The sequence below is a fragment of the Phasianus colchicus genome, chromosome Z (genome assembly GCF_987193195.1).
Source record: "Phasianus colchicus chromosome Z, bPhaCol1.hap1.1, whole genome shotgun sequence".
Classification (NCBI taxonomy): domain Eukaryota; kingdom Metazoa; phylum Chordata; class Aves; order Galliformes; family Phasianidae; genus Phasianus; species Phasianus colchicus.
In genome coordinates, this window is record NC_143476.1 from 63958820 (window position 1) to 63977646 (window position 18827).

Sequence of the window (18827 nt, forward strand, 5' to 3'; positions counted from 1 at the left end):
ACATTACCAAGTGTTTGTGTTCTTTTTTTTTTTTTTTTTTTTTTTTTTTTAGCTTATTTGCACTAATCTTGATGAACTCAGGGAATTAATCACAAAGATTGAGAATGAACTCAAAGATCTGGAGGACATTAAAAAGAAATCGGTATGTGACATAAAAAGTTTTCTCTTGTATGAATATGAAACTGTGCCAGTTATTTGCTGAGGGCTGTCAGCTGAATATTTTTTGCCTTTTCATTCATTGCATGAAGCCTCAATATGGTTGGTGCCTGGAGACTGTAATCTTAATCTTATCTGTATGTATTGTTCTGTTCACAATTTTCTTATAAGGAAATTCATTAACTATATGTTAACACTTCTCACTGCCAGAAAAAAATTCCAAGCAGTGGTGATACCTTAGAAGAAGCAGTCTATTTCTATTAAATGTGAGCCCTCTTCCCTTAAGACAAACTCTTACCAGTGAGTAATTAAAAGGCAGAGTTCTCATATCTATCAGATCAGATTTTTCTTGAGACCCCTAAGACGCATATTAGGATTCCTAACCCCATTTATTTTTTTGAATAAACTATTAAAATAGGTTTTGCTGAAGTGTTCCAGCAACTCAATATTTTTTTTGCAATGAGAGGCCCAAAACTGGGCACAGTACTCAAGATGTATTCTCATCAGTGCTGAGTACAGAAGGAAAAATCACTTCCATGGTCCTGCTGACTTCAGTATTCCTGATGCAGGCTAGGATGCCATTTGCATTTTGGGCCACCTGGGCACACTGCTGTAATTGTGTTCAGCCAGCTGCCCGCCAGCACCCTTTGGTCATTTTCTGCCAGGCACTTTCCAGCCAGTCTTTCACAAACTGATGTTTAGTCTGGAGAAGAGAATGCTTATTGTTCTCTACAATTACCTGAAAGGAGGTTGCAGTAAAGATGTTATCTTTTCTCAGGTAACAAGTGACAGAATGCAAGAAAGCATCCTCAAATCGTTCTAGCAGAGGTTTACATTGAACATAGGAAGAATTTCTTCATGGAAAGGCTGGCAAGGCTCTGAAATTGGCTGTTTAGGGAGGTGGTGAAGTCATTATCCCTGGAGGTGTTTAAGAGATGCATGGATTTGGTTTTTAGGGATGTAATTTGGTGGTGAACTTGATAGCGTTAGATTGACCTTTGGACTTTGTGGTCTTCAGGGGCTTTTCTAACTTAAATGATTCTGTGATTCCGTGTTTTGTATTGAAATAGGTTGAATAGGAGAGTATCTAATTTTAATTTATTAATTTATTACAGCCAATTCTTTCTAATACTGATACTTTTTTTTCTGTTAAACTTTTGGGAGAAATTTCTGTGACATTTCTATTGATAGTAGTGCTTAAAAATTTTGCTTTTTCTGTACCTTGGATGTTTGGTCACTAATTTGTGTTAATGTCCTTAGTCTGGATTAGAAGTAACTTATATTTTTAATTATTTGAGTATTGGAGAGGTGGTAGAGGAGAGACAGTGAAAGACTTCAGTGCATTTCCTTAGTGTAATAGCTGTTACAATATCCAAAGGAGTAAAGATAGATGACACTTGAAGTTATAGTTGCTAAATTGCAAATTGGTTTTAATATAGGATTGTCCAGTGATTATCAAAAAGACTGTGTCAATTATAGAAGAAAAAGACAAAAATGAGAGTACACATTAGCATACTAATAATCCTATTATAGATGAGACTTTTCCTACTGACAGAACTATACAACAAGACTTCTTCAAGGGTATACAAATGCTGAATATGTCATAATCGCTCTTTGAACTGAAATCTGATAATGTCATTATGTAAATAAGTTGCATGACTTCAGCAGGAATACTATGTTTAGTTCTAATCACACCATCTTAGAAAACCAACAAGCTCTTAAATACAAGGTTAAGATACAACTCATTCAGTGGTCAGAATTTGTGAGGTAAGAACAATTTTTTTGTGTGCTCACACATTTCTATCTTTTGAGTCTTTAAACATTTATGGTGTTAAAAATATTATGTGAAAAAATAAGAGTAGGATAAATTGCTGAAGAATTGATTAAAAAGGAACAGTGAAATGTTGATTTTAAAAATCATTCAGATTGCATACTTTAAAAAAAGTACAGAGATCTTAAGTTAGATAAATAGTCAGCAAACTTGGCTAGACATTTTGCAAGGAAGATTATTAAAGTTGCATTTTTTATGTCAATAAAACCATGTATAACTAAGTTAGGTAACTTCAAATCTGGAGGAGATGCATATTTTTATTATTCATCTTTGACATAATTGACAGTGGCATCCATAACAGAGTTTCTTGCAGGTTTCTGAATTTCCTAACGTTTTTAGTAAAACATTGCTCTCTCATAATACAAATTTGACTTAATGTGAAAGTGTATTTTAATATGATATATTATGATAATTTTAAGGCTTTCGTGGCCTTTTTTCTTGTTTGAAGATGAAAATGGTGGTGGTCTTACTGCATTACTACTTCATAGTAGTTGTTTTGATGACATAAAAGAAATTCCTACTCCAGAACTTGGAAGTACTGAAGGCTGTAACAGAAGAGCTGAGCTGTAAGACTTCTTTAACATGAGTAAACATGCTGTTTGCTGGCAATTTCTGTGCATAGTTGGACTGGTTGTATCTGACACTTCTCAGAAATGAGCTTGAGCCAACAAATGACATGAGATTTTTAGTTCAAACAAGTTTTGTTTGGCAGAATGAGCGCAAATTAGATCAAGGTTATGTAATGGAAGGATATGGATAATTGTAGATGTGAGCATTACTACCAATTCCTCCCACAGCAGTGAAATAATAAACCTGTTTGAAATGATTTTCATTGTTTAGCTGATTAAAACAGTTTAATTCTGTACTCACTTGAACATCTGCAATGCTTTTTGAATTAACTGTACTGTTATTTGTTCATTTAAAAAAATTTACATTTCTGTTTGATTACTGATGAGTTCATTCTAACAACTATGAGATTTGCATTAGTACAAGCTTGGAGTAACTGTTTAGAGAAGAAAATGAAATTTGACCTCAACTCTTCAACATTAAGCTGAAGTTCAGTCTTAGTTTTAGCTCTTTCCAGACTACTTCACTCTTGAACTCTAGCCACAGCTCTGAAATGAGGCTGCAATTTCACATATGCCTTCAACTGACATAAGCAAAAACTGCTGCCAGAAAACAGTTCCTATTCTCCATGTCTCTGGCAGCCTCTGTTTTCTCTACCACCCGGTAAGGGAGTGTAGCAAAATTCTTTGTTCAGCTGCACGAGAGTCTGTTATAAACGTAACTTCTCTTTGACTGCTGCTGGGGTAGTTTTAAAGCAGATCAGTATCCTAGAGCAATTTATCCTGGAGTTGCACATATAACCACTTGTGTCCTACCACAGCTCAAAGGATCATTCTGAGGACAGAACTGAGCATCTGCAGGCAAAAAGAAGTCAAACTGCTTTTGTCAGAAGTGCTCTTCTGTGGCAGTTGTAGTAGTTACTGATATTACAGTCTGAGCCAGGGGTATTCTGTAATTCTCAAGCCCTTCAGCTACTAAACAGTTCATCTCCATGCCACCTAATAAATTTTGGGATGGAGAGAAGAAACTAAGTTATGCTGATTTATTATTTATTTGACTTCCTTGATGGAAAAAAGTAAGCTGAAGATGCAGAAAGAGGACTTACTTGACTTGAACCAAATGGAAGAAGTATAAGCTCTGAGCATCATCTAGTAAAACAATGGAGAATTGCTTTATAAAGAGTGTGTAAGATACAGTGTCTTACAGCTGTGGTGCTTTTCTGGTTGTCATAAGTAATGTGTTCTGTCACGTCCATTGTGCCGGGAGCACTATAAGGGAAAATGGCATATTAGAACTTGAGAGAATACTTCAGGAAGTGCCCTGTGGAAAGGTTCCATCTCTTTCAGAATTGGTTGAACTTTTCTGACAGGGCATCTCCTGAAGTCTAGGCAAAGGATCAGCCCACACTGTATTCTGAAATGATATGATAAGTCATTGCAGTTGTAAAGAATTTGTTTTGAGTAATGAAGATCTAAGTCTTTAGTCTACCTTTTCAGGAAAATACACAATACTAAATCTCACTTTTCCCATTTCCTTATTCTTATGATTCTCTTAGAATGTCTTAAAGTTTTCATCAGGTCAAATGCAGCGTGCAGTGTGGAGGTGTGCCACAAAAGAGTGCCAGCACTCAAATAGTAGAGCTTTTTGTGTCTGCCTCTATTTAGTAGCCTTGCTTACTGCTAAAATATAATTGTATTTTGGGTCTATAGTGCATCTATTACACTCAATTATCATTGAGATATTATCTTAGATCATAGCTTTTAAACTGTTCTATCATGCCACTGCTTGGCATCGTGGAATGTAAAATGTTTTTTAACTAGGGAGTTACAGTCAGTCAAACCTTGGTCAATTGCCTTAAAACTGTATGTAAGCTAAATTTCTGGCAGTTTTAATTTTGTTGCATAGAAAATGTTATATATTTAAAGGAAATCTAAAATTGTACCTTATGTTACCCTATTGCTTTTTATTTCCTCTGAAGTATGCTTATTTGTTAAGAAGTCATTTATCAATGCTGTGTTTTTTACTTGGTTTTGTTTGTTTCCTGTAGTTTATGTGAAAAGTTAGGAAATAAGGAACTGTTTTAAATGAGGAACTTACATTTTTTAAAAAGTTAGAAAGTGTTACTTATTTTTGTGGGTTTTGTGTGTGTGCATACTGATATTCATGCCATGTATTTTTAAAAAATTCATCTTGCTGTGCTTTCTGTGTTGCACTTGATAATTAACATCCTTTCATTTTAAAGCAGTGTGAATATAAAAAGTAGCATAAAAATGGAATGGATAGGGAAATAAATTACAAGAGAAAAATCAGATTCAAATAAAAACTTTCTGCTATGTTGCTAATACTATGGTGGTTAAGATGCAGCGGAAGATACCACTACTCAGTAGACAGCCATAACTCTGAAGTAGAGTGTGCTGGCTAAAAATATTTCCGTTGAGATTGTATTTTTTTGCCTCATGTTTGCTGAAAATTTGGACTGTACATATAAACATGACAGTTCACTTGAATTTAGACAATAAGACAGTTAGGCATTTAGGCATGTGCTGTATCTAGCAAATTAATTAAGAAATGCAAAATAGCAGTTTCTGTCCTGATAAGTACACAAGATAACTATTTTTTTTTGACGTTTTGAATCCTTTTTTTTTTTAATACATTTTCTGATTTGTCAGGTGAAATCAGATGAAGCTGCGGTGTGAATGGAAATTTCTTTGCTGCCATTCAGATAATTCAGATAATAATTTCTTTAGTCATCTGGAGTCACTGGAGTTTTCTTGTGTGAAAATGTTAATTAAGGTGCTCTGTAAATCAGTTCTGTGTATTTAACTGTTTTATATTATTGCACAATTTAAATAATCTTTATGATTTCTTGCTATTGTTTAATATGAAACTTTGACAACATTACAGATACTTATATCAAGTAGTGAGCTTTTTTTTTTTTTTCAGATGTTTGAACCTAACTTAATGGTTAACATGTTTGTAGTAAAATGAACAGGGCTGTGACAATGTTCGTCAATTCTAGACACTGTTCTATGTTTATGTTAGAACACAGATCACCTGGAGGAAGCATAAACACTTACAGATTCTGTGTTTTCTGAAATGCAAAACTGTATTTTAGTAGCACCATTGGATTTGAATCATTACTTGCAAGCCTGATGGTAAGTGTCTTTTGAGGAAGACGAGAGGCTGGAGCCCAGGATTCCCATGGTTAAGTACATAAAGTTAAAATGATAAAAGGCAGGGTTTTCCAGGGTAGAAGGCACCAGACTGTCCCTGCAGGAAACATCAGACAAAGGTGAGAGGAAGGATAGAGAGTCAAGTTCACAACTAACTAGGGTTTGTAGCAAAAAGACTGAAAGTTATATTGTTTTACAGAGGTGTGTAACAAGCTTATGTTCTTGACTTCATAGTAAAAAAAGATGAAAACCTCCTTTATAAAGGCTTTGGGTTTTTCTTTTTTCTCATGTTGTTCATAAAGGTTTCAATTAGGCAGCTGTATTTCCCATCACGGATGAACATCTTTATCTGTCTTTTTAAACACAGAATGTCTTTTAAGCAGATGAGTCGTGGAAGCGCAGAATGCACACTGAGGCTCTGTACAGCCCTTAAATCCATACCAGCTATGGGAGTCTGTATTTGGGAGTGCACCTGAAGATTTAAAAACCCACTCATTCAGATCAGAAGTTTCTAGAACTTCAGACATGAAATAGATTGTGGGCTCACAGAAGAATCCCAAAGGAATACGTTGGGCCAGGGTAGAACAGTATATTGTGTGTCTGCTGTTGGTTTGGTTTTTTTTTGAAATTTGAAACAGGCTGTTGTTAAATTTGCTCATAGGAAATGCAAGTATCCAAAGTAAGGGAGGAGTCTGATTTCTTTTTTCACTGATTTGCATCATATTACTTTAAAAATACAATGTTCCAATATGGCAAAAATAATGCAAATTGGCTAATTTACTTAATGAGTTTTTAAAAGGTTCTCTGTGCATAGAAATAATACCATCTGTTGTTGCTAGAAGCACTGTGTTACTACAAGATTGTGCAGGGATTTTACTGGGTTAAATTTTCTTCATTTTTTAGCTTGAGTTAGGCTTTCTTTTCTATATTCTTCTCCTTTCTCATTCCTTCCTGTACTCCCCAGTGAAATATGAGGGCTGCTCCAAAAGTAATGACTCATATTTTATTATAGTGTCCCACAATATCAGAGGCGAATGTTGGTGGTACGGCAGTAGAGCTTACACCTTCCCTCCAATATTCCATTACATGCTGCTGTGTGATAGATGGCAGCAGAGGGGCACTCTGACAAAATATTGTCTGACATGGATGCGCTTATGGACCAAAGTTGTGGAATTGAATATCTCCATGCAGAAAAAATGGTACTCATTAATATTTGTAGACACTTGCTGAATGCTTATGGAGATGAAACAGTGGATGTGAGCACAGTGAGGCAGTGGATGGTGCATTTCAGCAGCGGTGACAGGAAAACTAGGTCACTTCCATTGGTGCACATTTTTATGAGTATGACCTGCAGCCTCTTGTTCATCACTGCCGAAGATGCATACCTACTGGTGTTGACTGTGTTGAAATCCAGTATTTTGTAGCTGAGAATTTATGCTATCAAATAGCTTTATTGTACTCTGTTGTGGTTTCCATGGAAATGAACAGGAGGCATTATTTTTGGAGCAACCTATGCGTATACTGTACTTGAAAATTTTGGATGTAAGGAGCTTTCTGTTATACTTGTTTGCATTATATTACTGTATTTATATTAATATACAAGCAAACAAATAATATAGTATAGAAATCTATGTTTGCTATTAGTTTAAACTTCAGATTAAGAGATCTTTGTTGTAAGTCTTTATGTAAATAACATAGTTTTAATAGACCTGCTTGTAGTCTCGCACCTGAAACAAACTGTTTTAATTTCAGCCTATGTTCTGTATTGCAATGCAGCTTCTATTGTAATGGATCCAATTCTCATTTTCCATCCTTTGTCATAAAAACTTGATTTGTATTTTAAACACTTCCATAATAGTTTCTTATTACTTCTTTCTTGTTTGCTTGCCTCTTTAAAGGCACACATAGGAGTCCAAAATGTTGAATTTGGAGTCTGAAATAAGGTTTTTCAGTTCACTTTTACATTCACACAGTTTTGCATATTTCTGAGGAGAAATTGAGATGTACAGCTTTTGAAAATCCAGTTGGCTAATTAGTTGCACACTTTGAAGGAATATAGCCAATTTTAAATTCAGATTTTTAAAGCCTTCCACAGAATTACTTCCCTTCTCTTTCTATCTTCTACATATCATTTCCACATTTTTGTCCTATTCTTCAGTTTTTCTTACCACCTTCAGTACCTCTTCAGTGCTACCTATACTAGGTGTATTTTTTTTCACAACTGTTTTATCTTAACTTCGCATGATTCTTTATGCCTTTCCTGGTATATAGACTAGTCCGCCAATAAATGTTTGCTAAGATTCTTCACCTAGGCCACTTCTGTCACATGTATTTCACGATTACAGATGCGTAGATATGAATTCTACATCAAACATATGAATAGGTAGTCATACATTTAATGTGGAAGATTTTAATCATAGAGATACTGCTGTGTATTGAGAACATTTGTAGTGCTTTGGATTTTGATCAACCAGAACATTTTGAAAACTCAGGTAAGACCTTGTCAGCATGCACAGGTAGTTACAACAAAACAGCTGACTTTTAGATAGTCTGTTGAAGAATAGTGAAATGTTTTATATCTACAGTTAAGAAAGATGAAATCAATGATAAATAATTAATAATTAATAGCTTAAAAGAAAAAGTGGCTTTTTTGTAAACAAGTTAAGATGTTGCATGCATTCAGTTTCCTGATGCATTATGGAAGTATAAGTTAGTATATATATTCACTCTTATACTTAAGAGTGAAATGTGGTAGTTCAGTGGTGCTTAATTTCAGTGTTCTGAGTTAGTTTGGAAAAAACAGTGAAATCATGCTGGTAATGAACTTTAAATTTGAGAGATGATCAATGCAACGATAATCTAGTAGCAATTTTGCCCAAATGACTAAATGTCTGTCTAAGGAGCATTTCATAGAATTGTTTGAGTTGGAAAGGACCCTTAAAAATCATCTATTCCAACTCCCCTCCAAATAATAAGGGACATAGTAATGAAATAAATAATGAGATAAGGACATGCCAATTAGCAAGAATTATTATTTTTTCTTAGGATATTGTATGTTTATTTTCACCTCATTTATTTGCAATATTTGACAAGAGAGTCTGGGATACCATTCCAGGATATACTTCAGTTTGATTGTATTCCTGTAATGGAAGTGCAAGCTGAAGTCTTACAAAATAACAAGAAAAAGTTTGTGTTCTGACATAAGATGTTCACCAGTCTTTTCGTTGGTTATAGGTAAATGCTCAAAGATATAATTGATAAAGAGGTGTCATGAATGATTTTGTTTTATGCTCAACTGCCAGCCATTTTTCCCGACTGTTCCATCCCAGTCTTCTAATAATGCCAGAACCTAGCTGTTGGTAGATAAAATGCTCAGAAGGACTTGCCAAGGGTAAATAAATACAAGTCTTTGGCTTGAAGGAAGTTTAACTTTAAAAAGTAACGCTTAAACTTTTTTGAAATGAAAACATATTCTATTACAGATGTGATTGTATAGTGTGAGTGATCTCATTTATTGTTTTTTTTCATCAAAGTTACCACTGAAGTTCTGAAATACTACAATATGTCCCATAAACTGATTAAGAAGAGCATTCAGTATCAATCAATCTTTGAATTGAAGAAAGCTATTAATCTCTTTTCTTTAGGTATCTGATGTCCAAAGCAGCTGCAGATCAACTCCCTCTCCATGTGACATCACTAGAAAACGGTAGACTGGTGATGTCACATATACCACAGAACCCCGCTGCAGAATGGAGCAGGCCTATTAAGGGTAAGGTAAGTTTTCTTCCTCCACCACCACCCCTTTTCAACAATATTGCATGGTTTTATAAGATTTCTAATTTTCTTAATTTTATATCCCCAGGATATAAAGTAAAGACTAAAGAAAATCTTATAAAACTGCATAATATTGTGGTTGTGTGTGTGTGTGTTTATTTAAAAAACAACAACAACAACAAAAAACCAAAACAAAATGAAAAAAACCTTCCCTATAAAGTTCAGTCCTTACCCCATATATCAGTATCCTGGCTCCAGTCTGCTTTGGGGTTCCATGATGAGTATGCCAGAATAGTGTATGTTGGGACATCGCGGAGAGTGGAGTCAGCATTCCCTGGCTGCTCTGGATGTCAGAAACCTAATTTTAAAAGGTAAGTTTTCAGTTCAAAATGTGTTGAATGTCTCTGTGTGCATATATGGAAACATTCAGCACATTTCTTAAATTTTTTTTTGTATTTGTATTTTAAAATTCTAGTTGTAGAACGCAGGTAGGAGTTACATTTTGTACTTGTCCTCCGTATAGGCCATTTAATCTCCGTTGTTTTGTAATCAATGCCATACGAGGAAAATACAGGGTTTTGCTCATCACTATTTGAAAGAAAATAGTAATTAGCAGTTCAGATTAACGTATAGAAGCAGGGGTATTGGGAATGTGAATTACAAGCCACACAAGAGCATAATTCTGCACACATCCAAATTAGCTACTGGATATTTCTGCTTAAATATTTGGCTTGGAATGTAGACTGTACGAGCTTAATGAAACTTAGAATTAGTTCCAGTACACTGAAGGGGAACAGTTTCTTCATACATATTAAAAGCAATTTCTTCATTGATAGAGAACTTTTTCCATCGAAGACTATCTTGGGTTGATGTGATTGAGTATGTTTATTTCATGTCTATTAATAAAGCCCTATTGGATTTCATAGACACAGTAAGGTAGTGCATCCAGATCTGCATATCTACATGCCAACCATTTATGAGAGAACTGAACTGTGAAGCTGTAATAGCTATTTAATTGTATAAAGTCTTCTGTTCCACTGTTTCACTCGTTGAATTTCATATGCAGCTACATTTTTATATCTTTGAGTAGAAAGTTTTTTGCTGTTCTGTGCTGGCAAGCACCTTTTGTACTCTGAGGTGTTGCATTCTATTTATTTGTTAATCTCGTTACCACATCAGGTCATATTCAGAGGCTTTGTCTTTCATCTTAAGGAATCCACTAATCGGGGACCTCTGAAGGTCTCCCTACCTTGAAAAATCACTATCACTATTTATGCAGTAGGTCAGCCAAGGCCTGATGAGCTGAAATCTGAAAGCAAAGCAAAATGGAAACTCAGCAGCTTTTCTGGGGCAAGCTGTTCTAACGCTGTAGGTCTCTGATGAAACTATTTCTTCTAAATTCCAAACTAAACCTCCTAAGTTTCAGTTTGTAGATGTTTTCCTGCACTTACACTGTTTAGTGTAACTGAGAAGAGTTTGCAACATACCTATTTGTACAGGAAAGTTTATGTTCTGTAGAAAGTAGACCGATATGAATTGCTGAAGTGGGAGGTAAGTTATAGCTTTATCAGTTATTGATTAGCTTTTTACCTGGAAAAACACTGGGCTATGTGTTGCTCCCTCCCTCCACACAAGTGGAGTAGGGGAGAGAATAAGGGTAGAGGGGAACGTAAAACGTATGGATTGAAATAAGGACAGTTCTACCAGAAATAAAGAGAACAGAAAATAAAAAGATGTGCAAAAAAAGTGATACACAGTGTGACTGCTCACCACCAACTGACCGCAGCCAGTCCATGAGTAGTGGTACTCCCTGCCCTCAGGGAGCTCCCCACAGTTTCATTCTGAGCACTCCCCTTACTACTTCTGAGGAAAGGGTATTATTATTTGTGTGTGTTGTGTGTATGTCAGAGATTTATTACGAACTACTAAGCCACAGTAAGAAAAGTGAGTAGTTAAGATACAGGAAAATAATTAAGTTAAAAAAAGATTATTGTGTTGGTACATATCTGCATGAGAAAGATTTGGAAGTACATGTGGAGTTTCCTCAAGATTACACTTAACATTCACTACAGTTTTCAGTAAAAGCCTACCCATAGCATTCTGTTTCTGTCTTTTTATTTTTGAAGTAAGGAGAAAAGTAGCCTGTAGTAACAAGCCTTTTTTGAAGAGATAATGAAGGCAGTAACATTCTGAGGTTTGTTCTTGACTAAGTCCTATGCTTGTGTCAGGCTATTCAATGCATAATACTGTTATCATTTCAAAGTTTACTCAGTGATTCAGCTAGTATTTATCAGGCTCAGAAATGCCTTTTTTCTTCTTAAACCAAGATCTTACTCTTATTTAAAAATAAATTACTTTTTCAGAAATTTGCTATTTCTTGTGAACCCTGTAGTTGTTCTTAGTATAATTGTTCTTATTTTATACTGCATTTTAATACATATCATTCTTTGTTCTTTTGGATGCGGGTACTGCATTTCTGTACCCAGACGGTAGTGGCATCATTCATATTTTGCTTTGGTAAAAATCCATCAAGAAAGTTTTTTTTATATATCACAGGAAAAATAAATCTGTGTGCATAATTCTCTCATACATTAGCAATTAATTCTATTTACTGCTGGTATTGAGGTGATAACAAATGCCTTTTGTAAGCTGCAGTATGCACAAGAATGGTTTTCTGTTGCAGTGCTCAGTGGCAAGTTTTATGCTGCAGTGTCCTGTGTGTGCAGATGTGACTGGCCAGAAATTGAAGAAAGTAGAACGCAGTTTCCTAGCTTGTCTGTGGGCTCTGCACTAAGTGTTGCGTTGTAATGTGGCATAATTTCCTACTTAAAACCTTTTGATTTATTTTAATTGGAGAATGAAAGAAGAGCTGTTCTTCTGTATATTTTGTAGTATAACACGTAAATTATTACCCATAAAAATAACTGAGATACCTGATCTCCAAATAAGCATTCAGCCTGATTGATCTTGCTGCACTTCGGAGAGATCAGCTGAAATTGATAGAAAGAAATTATTCCATAGTCCATAGAAATGTAATTATTGCAGACTGCTGGAAGGCAGTCAAGTTGACATTTATGTTGTCTTTCCTGCCATAGGTTTCTTTGTATGCTGGACCGCAGGAAGCCGTTAAAGATGAGTTCTATCAAAAGGAAAATATATGTATAAAAGAAATAAATTGCCAAGTGTTACTTCTTTTATGCTGAACCATAATCTATTTACTGTCTTAACATTTTCTCAGACAAGTCAAAATAGAAAATCCTCATTTATGTAAAATGCACAAAATTTGTTGAGTGGCAGAAGAACTGAAGAATACCACATCCCTTTTTATAGCTGCTTGTATGTCACAGAATCATAGAATATCCCAATTTGGACAGGAGTACCCAAAATTCAAATCATATTTCTGTGAGCACTGTCCAGACACTTTCTGAACTCCTGAAGTCTTGATCTCTGCACTGGGCCATTCCTGACCACCCTCACGGTAAAAAAACTTTTCTAATACCTAACCTGACCCTTCCCTGTTTCTTTCCATGCCATTCCCTTGGGTCCTGTCTCTCCTACCAGAGAGCAGAAGTCAATGGCTGCCCCTCCACTCCCCTTGTGAGTAGGCTGCTATGAGGCTTCCCTCAGTCTCTTATTGACTGAACTAACCTAGGGACCTCACCTGCTTCTTATATGTCTTCTCCTTTAGATATTCCACTATCCTTGTTGCCCTTCACTGGTTTTATGACCTCATATTGTGGCACCCAAAACTGCGTATAGTTCTCTAGTTGAGGCTGCAGCAGTGCGGAGTAGAGTGTTACATTCACTTGACCAGCTGGCAGTGCTGAGCCAAATGTATCCTAGAATATAGTTGGTCCTTTTGGCTTCCAGGGCACACCGAGTCATGTTCATCTTGTGATTGGCTAAAATCCCCAGATCCCTTCCTGTGGGGCCCTGCTTTCTAGCCTTTCTTACCCAGCCTTCGCTGAGGATTGTCCCATCTCAAATGCAGAATCTGCCACTTGCTCCTCTTAAGTTTCATACAGTTGGTGATTGCCCATCTCTCCAAACTGTACTGTCAAGGGATTCAACAGGTCCTTATTTAGTTTCGTCTGTAGATTTATGTAGTATATATTCAACTCCAGGTCGTTTATAAAAATGCACAAGAGAACTAGCCCTAAAATGGAGTCCTGTGAAACTCCACTGGTGACTGGCCATCAGCATGATGAAGTCCTCTTTAACCCTTTGAGCCTGACCCATCAGCCTATTGCCCACCCACTGCATTACATATTTGTCTAGCTGTATGCTGGACATTTTATCCAGTAGGATATTGGAGAAACGGTATCAGAAGTTTTTCTTAAAAAAAATTACATCAGCTGTCATCCCTTAGTCTGCTATGGGATAATCTTGTCATGAAAGAGTATTAGGTTGGTTAAATAGAACTTCCCCCCCATGAGCCTGTGTTGGCTATGACCAATAACTGTGTTGTCTTTCAGGTGTTTTTCAGAAACTCTCAGAATTATCTTCTCCATAATTTTACCAGACACTGAAGTGAGACTGACAAACCAGCAGTTACCAGGGTCTTCTTTGTAATTCTACTTGAAAACTGTGACATCTGCCAGCTTCTAGTTTGCTGGGACTACTCCAGATTACCAATACCATTGACAAGTGATTGAGATCTTGTGGTGACATCAGCCAGCAACTTGAGGACCCTGGGATGAGTTGCATTGTGCCCCATAGACTTGTATACATACAGTCAGAGCAGAAATTCCCAACAAATGCAGAGTTGACTGGGAGTTTATCATTACTGCAGTAATCATTCTCTACCTCAGAACCCATAATCGGTGCTGAAGGCAGAGGAGAAAAATGCATTAATTGTCCCTGCTTTGTCTGTACCTTTGTTTATGAGATGACCATCCTCATTGTGTAATAGACTGATGTTATATGTCTGGTCCTCCTTTTTTTGCTTACATACTTTGAATACCTTTTTTGTTTTGTCTTATAGTACAGCCAACTTCAGCTCTCACTGATGTTTGGCTGCATTGATTTTTTCCATGCAGTGGCAAACAGCAGCTGTATAGCTCACCCATTTCACCTGATGTTACTTCCAGTGTCCATACATTTTCTATCAGAGCTTGAAAAGAAAATCCCTGCTGAGACAAGCCAGACATTTATCCTACTTAAATGACTTCTGATGCTTTGAAATTAACTCCTGCCCTCTTAGAAGATGGCTGTTAAAAAGCAGTCAGCATCGATAAACCCACATAAATTCAGAAGCATATGTCCAGAGGACCTGGTTGACTAGTTCTTTAAGCAACCAGTAGCCTACTCTCTCCATATCCAGCACTGAAATTTTGCTGGAAAAATTCAGTCCTTTGTGTAATGCAGTTAGAGAATTATTGGGAAAAATTCTTAGCAAAGATTATGGATTTAATACTGTTTAGAAAGGTGTTTGGCACTATTACAAATACTGTGTTTTCTTCTCAGTATTGCATTTTCCCTATTTAAGTGAATTACAGCAGAAAATAGAATCATAGAATGTCACAGAATCATAAAATAGAAGAAGTCCCAAGCTGGAAGGGACCTTGTGGATGATAGAATCATGTGTTGGTCACTCTGAAAGTAATGCCTCCTGTTTATTTCCATGGAAACTACAACAGATACAAAGAGCACAGTAACATTGTTTGAAAGAGAAAACTTTCAGCTACGAAACAGTCAAAACAGAGTCACCACCATTAGCAAAGCATTTTTACCAGTGATAAATAAGAGCCTTTATGCCACACTTGTAAAAATCTGCATGGCCGTCCGGAACATGGCTTGTCTTTAACATCACTGTCACCACTGCTGAAATGGACCATCCACCACCTCACTGTGCTCACATCTACTGTTCGATCTCCACAAACATTCTCAGCAAATGTCAATGAATGTCAGTGGAAATTTTTTCTGCTTGGAGGAACTGGATTCTTCACCTCAGCTTCATATGCATGTCCATGTCAGACGCCATTTTGTCTGACTGTCCCTCTGCTGCCATCAGTCGCACAGCGACAAAATGTAATGGAATACTGGTGGGACCATTTAACCTCTACTGCCATATCACCATCTGCCTCTGATGTGGTAGGCCAGCAAAACCGGAGACGTGACTTTTGGAACAGCTCTCAGGATGGCTTGGGTTGGAAGGATCCCACAGGAGTCATCAAGTCAACTCCTGGCTTCACACAGGACTACCTGAAATGAGACCATATATCTTGCTGTCAGAATATTTCTGGAACTCCAGCAACATGAGGCTGTCACCACTGCCCTGGGCAGCTTGATCTGTGCCCACCATTCTCTGGTGGCAACCTTTTCTAAACCCCACCTGACCACCCCTCTCAGCTCTGTGCCATTCCCTGGGGTCCAGTTGCTGTCACCAGAGAGCAGAACTCAGCGCTACCCCTCTGCTCCCCTCATGAAGAGCTGTAGCTGCCATGAGCTCTCCTTTCAGCCTCCTCTGCTCTGGGCTGAACAAACCCAGCGGCCTAAGCTGCTCCCCCTGCATCCTGCAAGATTTATTTCTCCCTGAATATTTTTTATCCTCATTCAGACTTTCCAGGCTGATCAAACATGAAGTTTTCATGGAAAATCATAAGAGTACTGAATGGAATACAAAAATACAATGCAAAAACTGTTTTCTCCCTGAGAACTATAGTAAATTATTTTTGCAAGTAAAAATATAAATGATATCATTTATGTTAAATGAAATTATTGTAAGCTATACTGTATAAATTTGACCATTGAAAAAGTAATTATATGGTTGGCTTCCCCGACTGGAGTGGACCACTACATGTTAGTTACTAGCATAAGTAATTTTAAATACAGAGTGTGTTTGTAGGGTTCTGTTTCAGTTTTAACTTTAACTGTAAAAAAATGAACGTTTTTACTATTTTACTTTTTTAAGTAGGATATTATCTCTCTGTGATATAGAAAATATAGAAATACTCTTTTGTCTTAAAGGTGGAAAAAGCTGTGGAACTTATTAATGTTTTCTTCAGATTATTTTCTTTATATACTGTATTAATATGTACCAGGATTATTGTAGGACTGATGCACGATAACAAGATTCAGATTTAATGCAATGATAAATAGATTATATTTATGTTTGCAGGGAAGATGGTACCACCGAAAGCAAGCAGTAAAGGAATTGCATGGTACGTTGATACGACTGCTTAATGAACTGTTACCATGGGAACCAAAACTAATGAAAGCATTTCAGAGGAACAGGTAATCAGCTACTCTTTTTTTTTTTTTTTTTTGTTTGGTTAACAATAGTGCATGTAATAAAGCAAAAACAGGACAAAATTCACCTTTTCTAAAATAATCAATATTAGTTGGCCACTCAAAGAAACTAAGTAAAGAAAAAATAGGGGGAGGCATAGTCAGTGCTTTGGTTCAAAGGTTTTTGTATTCCAGACCTAGGGTCTCTTAAGTAAAGACAAGGTTAACCCCAAATATTTTTTTCTCTAAAATGATCTAAAATCCTTAATCATGCCTAACTTGATAGTTATAACACTATAAAATAGACTTGTATTGCTGTTTATTTGATACATAAATGAATGAGGGCTTACTGTGGCACTTTTTGTCTGACTACATGCTGTCTTAACCTATCTAAATGAGCTGCTGATGAATTCTCTGCAAAGCAGTTCAAAGCAATTATTAAAACATTTTCATAGAGCTGCAAGTTTAGAATGCATCTAGAATGAGATATAACTGAGAAATATCAGACAAATAAGGAAAAGTGTTAGCAGCAGTTAGGATAGATTTGTAGCATCTAAATTCTGAGCCCGGGGGAGCCTTGATGGTGATTTTATATGGTCATTTTGTCTTGAATGGTGCCACTGTTGTCTGTTAGCTGTATAGTTCTTGCTATAATCACATATCTGTTTTATCACATAGACACTGAAAGAGTAGATAATGATTTAGAAGCATGTGTCAAATGATAGGGAAAGTTGGGCTGCTGCTACTATGTTAAATGTGAAGGAAGCAACTTAAATAGCTACATAGTGCAGAACTAATTCTGAAAATGTAATAGATATTACATTAGAAAAAAAACAAAGCAGAGACAGTAAGAGTTGGTTCCTTAGTAGCTCAGTTCATGGGTATCTTACATGAATGAAGACCCTTATTTGGAAATCTAGGATGTTGTTAAACATTTTACCTTATATAATAGCTCAGAGTGCAAGTTTTGCTCTTTTCTGTTCTTTTTGAGTTTCTTTTCATTTTTCTTAGCTGTTCTTTTCTGCTTGTGTGTAGCAATTGAGACTCCTTCGGAAATATGTCAGGTGTATTATTACAAGAATTTCATTTTCCAGAGTACGGGCTCTCTAGTTATTCCCTCGTGTAAATTATCCTTCATGTAAATTCTATTATGGAGTAGGTTTTGTTTATCAACTGTGGTGCTCAGGTGAGTGGCCACATAATGTGGAAGCAGAACTATCATTTGTAAGGTGTATTCATAGAAGTACTATATATAAGTAGGTCTGAGCAGTTTTTGTAAGTTATCTGGATGGCTGAAGTCTAGCATATGTATGTGCTGGTAGCTAAGGAAACATGCATTTCATGTAGAGAATTGTTTCTGAAATTAACTTAACTCATCTTCCTCAGATGTGGTTTAGGCTGAAACCCAAATTTCTTCAGCTATCCTAGTCATTTCTGAGACAGAACTATTTGGACAGAGACACAGCCTACTTTTGAAAAGCTTGAAAAACAGTCTTCACGAATTGAGAGGAGGAGAGAGAGATGAATAGGAGAAGGCTAATTCAGTGTCTTTTTTCATTATGCAGCTGCTAGGCAGCAGTGTAGTACAAATGACAAGTGGTGAAAAAAGATATCCTGAAAGAGAGAACACAGCTGAATAAAGTAAAGGTTGCTTATGCTAGTATAAGCAGCAGCACCATTACAACTCTAGTTGCAGTTGCAGTGTGTCATCCAGTTAACATCTGCTAATTACATGACAGTCTTGGCCTTCTTCGTTGTTGAGGGCTGTGCAGAACTCCTTCCATCACTGCAAGACCTCCATGTGGATTAAAAGTTTGGAGTTCTACCTCATCCTCTTTTAGTCTTGACATAGTAGAAGTACTTTTTATGACTGAAATCTGTTTTTAAATTTTAATACAGTAGTTGTTAACTTGGATCATTATGTAGTTCCCTTGTGTACTTCTGCATCTAGACTTAAAGTTTGAAGTCCTACTGACAGAGCTGATGAAGTATCTCACCCTCACTACATCTTACATAATCTTCAAGGTTGTCTTATTAGTGACAGTATGAAAGCTACGATATACTAATAGGTCTTTCTGGCCTTGACCAAACTCACC

The 18827-nt window shown here is 36.4% G+C and overlaps 1 protein-coding gene across 4 annotated transcripts in view; it reads left to right on the forward strand.

Annotated features, from left to right (window-relative positions):
• Nucleotides 1-18827, forward strand: part of BRD10 (bromodomain containing 10) — a 62099-nt gene that overhangs the window by 33409 nt on the left and 9863 nt on the right. For 3 of the 4 annotated variants that reach the window (XM_090132569.1, XM_031606158.2, XM_090132568.1), the window contains exons 6-7: nt 53-142; nt 16622-16737. In XM_090132569.1, coding sequence (XP_089988695.1) covers nt 53-142; nt 16622-16737 — 206 coding nt within the window. The remainder of the gene's footprint in view (nt 1-52; nt 143-16621; nt 16738-18827) is intronic. The other variant, XM_031606159.2, reaches the window with a different exon arrangement.